The sequence below is a fragment of the Sceloporus occidentalis genome, unplaced genomic scaffold, assembly GCF_023333645.1.
Source record: "Sceloporus occidentalis isolate IW3139 unplaced genomic scaffold, rSceOcc1.0.p SCAF_4, whole genome shotgun sequence".
Lineage (NCBI taxonomy): Eukaryota > Metazoa > Chordata > Lepidosauria > Squamata > Phrynosomatidae > Sceloporus > Sceloporus occidentalis.
In genome coordinates this window covers 175,593,234-175,599,521 of record NW_028316984.1, presented here as the reverse complement: position 1 = coordinate 175,599,521, position 6,288 = coordinate 175,593,234, and the positions used below count along the sequence as shown (strand labels likewise).

The 6,288-nt window shown below is 39.3% G+C and overlaps 1 protein-coding gene across 1 annotated transcript; it reads left to right on the top strand.

Annotated features, from left to right (window-relative positions):
* Positions 1–4,613: 4,613 nt before the first annotated feature.
* On the top strand, positions 4,614–6,074 carry GPR68 (G protein-coupled receptor 68). Its single transcript, XM_089523583.1, has one exon. It carries the CDS (start codon positions 4,765–4,767, stop codon positions 5,866–5,868), a length of 1,104 nt encoding a protein of 367 aa, XP_089379709.1. The 5' UTR covers positions 4,614–4,764; the 3' UTR covers positions 5,869–6,074.
* The last annotated feature ends 214 nt before the right edge of the window (positions 6,075–6,288 follow it).

Here is a 6,288-nt window from a genome sequence, read left to right as displayed (position 1 = left end):
TTCAGGCTAGAAAATAATAAATAAGGACATGTTCTTTTTCTTTGCCCTTAATATTGTTGTTGTGTGCCTTCAAGTCATTCCCGATTTATGGAGACTCTCTCATGGGGTTTTCTTTGGCACGTTTCTTCACCAGTGGTTTGCCATTGCTATCCTCTGAGGATGAGAGAGTGTGATTTGCCCAAGGTCACTCAGTAGGTTTAGATGGTTGCTCTGGGGTTCAAACCCTTGTCTCCAGAGTCATAGTCCAACGCTCAAACCACTACACCATGCTGGCTCTCACATGCCCTTATTGTGCATGGTTTCATTTGCCCACAGAGCCATTTACTCCAATGTTCTTTGGTGACATTTATGGATATTGAGTCTGAGATATAAATGCCAAGAAGTCTTTGGAAAAATAATAACTTATGTCCTACCAGACTGTAATCCATCTCATGCTAAATCAATAGAGGCTATATGTCAACTTCAATTGGATGTGGATTGATTGCCCTGTTAGAACTAATGAGGGCTTTATTTTAGCTCTTCTCAATAATTCTCAGTCCAGCACAACGCTTAATTTTTCTTACGAATGTGTGGGATTCTTAATAGGCAGGATTATTAATAGGGATGTGCTATAGTGCTGCACTCCAAGTATGTTTTAGACATTTCTGGAAAATTAAGACAAAAATATTAGTGTAAAATTTATAGCCAAGATGGTCATATGATTGATAGAGTATCTGAGAAAAGGAAGCCAGGCAGACAAGGGAATTTCCAAGTGCAAATAAGTCCAATCTTTTAGTGGATGTAGTGAGTAATAATGTCTCTTATTTAGGGTGGAAATTGTACATTGCTGACTAATTGGCTGACTGTTTATGTTTTGTTTAATACTACAGTAGTGTTTTATTACATCTAAAGGAATAAACACAGACATAGTATTATTTTGCAACATGTTAAAGTGCCAAATGTACAGCTGTTTCTGGGTAGGAAATGCTACCATAAACCATAGAAAATTTGCAGGAGAAAGTATTTTGGTAGTCTGAGATTGGAAATCAGAAGGAAGAGAAGCTTCTTGCCTTTCTTGACATTGCTCAATCCTACCGCGGCAGGCAGTGGTATGATCCTGATTCATACTGCTCCAGTGAAAGCAAATGGAAGAAGTTATAGCCACGCAAATCCAATTTCTTTCAGTTGGACTCAGAAAACATTTCTGGACTGGAAACACTCTCTATACCATCCACTGGCATTGCTGGGAGGGTACCTATAAATAAATTTCTCAATTAAAGTTGTAAAGTGTGAATGCTTTATACACATAGTTTTTTGTGGGTTTTTTGGGCTATGTGGCCATGTTCCAGAAGAGTTTGTTTCCGACGTTTCACCAGCATCTGTGGCTGGCATCTTCAGAGAATGCTGGCAGGGAAGTGAGTGGAGTATATATATATATCACTCCTCCCAACCCAGGGTCAGTATATATATATAACCCACTCACTTCCATGCCAGCATTCGCTAAAGATGCCAGCCACAGATGCTGGCAAAACATCAGAAACAAACTCTTGTAGAACATGGCCACATAGCCCGAAAAACCCACAAAAAATATGGATACTGGCCATGAAAGTCTTCGAGTTCATGCTTTATACACTGTTCTTACTCTATATTATCTGACTCCAGAATAGCCAGAGATGATACAATAATTAGCTGTATACTTTGATTCATATTAGTCTTCTTTATTTACACAAGTCACTTTTGAAGAATGTATGTTACTTAAAAACCCTAAGAAACGGTTTGGCTCACATACTCAGAGAGTTGGTCTTGGAGCTGGATGACTTTTTGAAAGACCCTTTCTAAGTTGCTTGCGTGGTCTGGGGAAGTCAGTTTTTTCAGCTTTATCTCCTGCTTAAAAATGGGAATAATGATGACATAGCATTGCTTTTATCGGAGCAGAACATTTAAAAAGGGCATTGCAAACAAAAATCCCAAAGGGGTTGGATAAGGAGTTTGTCCAGTCTCTGAGTAATTGGCTTAGAAGTCTCTCCAGTGTGAGTAAATTATTAATACTGGCCAAGAGCTCCTCAGGTGGTGTCATTACAAACTCTGTACTGTAATTCCCTGACTGTGCTGGAGGAATATTTGAATTTCATAACTCAGACACAGTAGACAAGATGGAAGATAAGATGCTATGAAGATGGTCTGAAAGGAAAGAACCTCTTTTGAGATTTTGTTGTTCCTGTGTGCCTTCAAGTTGTTCCTGACTTGTGGCAACACTAAGATTGACCTATCACAGGGTTTCCTTGGAAAGATTTGCTCAGAGGAGGTTTGCTTTTGCCTTCCTCTGAGGCCAGGAAAGTGTGACCAGTGGGTTTCCATGGTTGAACGGGGATTTGAATGTTGGTCTCCAGACTCATAGACCAACACTTAAACCATTATACCACGTTGGCTGTTGAGATTCTGCCACATGGTTAACTGAATATTCACAATGGGTCTTATTTGTTCATAAATAAAAAAAGCAGATTTGTTACTGGAAAACCAGGATCAACCTAAAGAATGTATATACCCAAAGGAAGGAAAAAGCTTTCTGTAATCTGTACCTACACCAGCTCTGACCCAGAAGTCATTTATTGGATAGTATAACTAGATGTATGCATAACAATGAGAGGTTTAGATTGATTAAATTCTCTTCTCCTTCTCAGGCTGTTTTCGATTGACAGGTCACAAGGGTCAATGAGGTTGTATCTTCCTCCTCCTCCTTGAGACTGTAATGGAGAGTGGTCCTCTCTCTTACCATGCATCTCCCCAAGGCTAGCAGCAAGGCTAGCCAAATCACTACAGCCACCGACTTAGAAGGTTTCAAGTGGAGATCAATCAGATTCATGGAAGGATGTGGATGTCAGTGGTTTCTGATGTTAGTAATATTACATCTTCCTTGCCCTGCCTACTCGTATTATCTACAAGAGTGTTTCCCAAACTTTGGTCCTCCAAGTGTTTTGGACATCAACTCCCAGAAAGCCCTAGCCAGTTTGGCTAACAATTGGGAATTCTGGAAGCTGAAGTCCAAAACATCTGGACACCAAAGTTTGGGAATCACTGACTTACAGTATGCCTTTGAATCCCAGTTAGGTGTCTTCCTGTTGTCTTCCAATAGACTTCCAGCTGGTTGTATACTGTGGGAACCGAACACTGTGGCTTTGATCTGTTCCAGCATGATTATTCTTACATAACATGGTACAGAACTCAAAAGTGTTATTGTGGTGCAAAATTTATACAACATCATAGGAGTGACTTTCAATTTGTAGGTACTGTAGTGTCAAACTGGACTAGCCCATCACTCCTGACAAGAGATGAGGATGTTGTGCACCCATCTCTTCATTGTAATTCTCATTTCCTGGCCTTAGAACTTTAAAAAGTAAACTGACAAGCTTATCTTCTTACTCTCTGATGTACTAAACAATAGAATTTCCTGCAAGTACAGTGCTGAAACCTTTTGCCTTCCTTTGAACCAAAGGGCTTATTTCCGAACAATATTTCCTTGCCTATAAAGCTAGATCTAAGGATGCTACAAGGTAGTGATGTTGGCTGAATGCCTAAAGATCTTCAATGGATCTCTACTACTTGAATGAATGTGTCCTTGTTGTAATGTGAACTGTATCTTTGTCAGGAGGTTAGAAAAAGGTTTCTAAATGCAAGTATGTATCTGTTATGGGCTTCCGCTGTTCTGCCTATCCTAGAAGCACTAACCCTCCTCTATTCTCCCATCTATCCCGCCTTTAGTAGGGGAACAAACAGTTCTACCTGCTGGAATTTTGTAAGTTCATGGCATCACTTTCCTTTGCTGTATCCTTTGGCTCCTTTGCTACATGAACCTGAATTTTACCCTCAACTTCTCCACAAGTTATACCAAAATCAACAATATTGGTCCCCAAACTTGCCCTCAGCTTATATATGAAGTCGACTTATAGTCAAGTACATCTGCAGAAATTGAGCAGTTCTGTAATGTCCATATCCATTAAATGCTGTTACATTACTACATAGGGCAGCCACCAAAGTGATGGATGTGCAATGGGACCAACGCATAATGGAACCAAGGTGCATTAGGACCAGTGCACATTGGTCCTGTTGTGAATTGGGATACCAGCTAGGGAGTGCCAAAGTACATCAGGACCCCTTGCCAGTGTTTTCTTATGCATTTTCACAATACACTAACATGGTTTCTTAGTGCCTCTCCTACATAGTGAAGTATGTGCAAAGTTACACGATGTACATGATGATAGAGGATTCTGGCCTGTTTTAAAGTAGACTGGACCATGAAAATAATGGAAGACTTTAATAATGAAGACAAAGATCTTGAATCCAAACAACAATATATTTCTTTGAATTACATAGACAATCCAACAAACAGGGCCAATTAGAAGTTATCTAACCATCTAGCATGTTCTGAGCTCACTGAGAACATAAAGACCTCAGATCTGGGGGAAAATGTCTATTCTACTTTTCTGTTTGAATCAAAGAAGTTGATTGAAAACAATAATCTTGTGCCTGTCTGTTTAGAAAAAAACCCTACTGAAACCAATGGGTCTCACTTCCAGGCTAGTGTGTATAGGATACAGATAGGTGTGAAGTATTGTTTTGTGGCTGGTGTTGTTTTTGTTGCATTTTAATTAGGATTGTCTTGTGATCTTTCCCCCTGCAGGTGTTTTAAGTTGTGACATTGGTGTGAAGAAAACAGAGAAATAATGAGATAGCAGATTGAAAGTATGCCTGCCCAGCTAGATCTTCTGTGGTTACTGATTGGAGAACATGGAAAACCCTTCAGAGGAGGTGATGGACAATAATACTTCGAATTGCACGATTGATCATTCCATACACCAGACCTTATCGCCAGTGGTGTACATACTCGTCTTTGTAATAGGCCTTCCCGCCAACTGTCTTTCATTGTACTATGCTTACTTGCAGGTTAAGGCCAAGAATGAACTGGGAATCTACCTTTGCAATTTGACCATAGCAGATTTGCTTTATATTTTTTCCCTGCCCTTTTGGCTGCAGTACGTTTTACAGCATGATAATTGGACGTATGATGAACTCTTATGCAAAATCTGTGGCATCCTCCTGTATGAAAATATTTACATCAGCGTGGCCTTCCTCTGCTGTATTTCAATTGACCGCTTTCTAGCTGTTGTATATCCTTTTCGCTTCCATCAGTTTCGGACGATGAAGGCTGCTACAGTGGTGAGCATGGTTATTTGGACCAAGGAAGTTCTGACTTGCTGGCTTGTTTTTACACACGGTGAAGTGAGCAAAGATTCTGAGAGTCATGTGGTGTGCTTTGAACATTATCCCATTAAAACATGGGAACACAACATAAATTTCTATCGTTTCACTGCTGGTTTCTTCTTTCCATTTTCACTGCTATTTGTTTCTTATTATGGAATCCTACGAGTTGTTCGCAAGAGTCATGGCACTCAGAAAAAAAAGAAGATTCAAATTAAACGCTTGGTTTCGAGCACGATTGCCATTTTCATGGTTTGCTTTGGACCGTATCATGTCCTGTTGTTGATGCGCAGCCTTTTTGAGACAAGCTGTGAATTTGCTGCCAGAATTTTTAATGTTTACCATATTTCGCTTTTGCTGACTACTTTTAATTGTGTCGCAGACCCAATATTGTATTGCTTTTCCAGTGAGAACACTTATCAGGATTTTGTCAAACTTGGAAACACATGTTTAAACTGTCTAAAGTGTAGGCAGACAGAAGCCAAAGAATCCTACCCACTGAGTACTCCAGAAGCTGTCAAAAAAATCAGAGAGCAGACTGTTGTAGACTCAGAGTTGTTGAGTGAAGTACAAGTTCTTCATGACATGGAAGAAAGCTCAGCCAACACATTTCCAAAAGGAAGAGGGATGTAAAGCCTCCGTGGATTTATTTGTTCACTTTCCATTTAGAGTTCACTTCCTATAAATGTATAGAAATTATTAAATCCTGCCCAGAGGGTTTATGGTTGAAAGATATAATCAACTGTGTTACACTGATATTAGTCTTTCCACAGGGGGAATTCCTTATTTCCCTTAACATTATTCAGAACTTCTTCCAATACTGAGTGATGATATATGAAACAGACAATAATTTAAAGATTATATTAGCCTGTGATGAAACAACGTTTTTCAAAGTTATAGCTGTTTTTAGTGCATTTTTGGGTGATGGATTAAAAAAACACAATAAAAATGTACCACAAACAGTTCTTTCAAAAATTCAATGCTTTTATCAATTCAGTCGTTACACATTTTTAAATGTGGACGCTGATGTTCCAATGCAATTTGTTTTAGTGC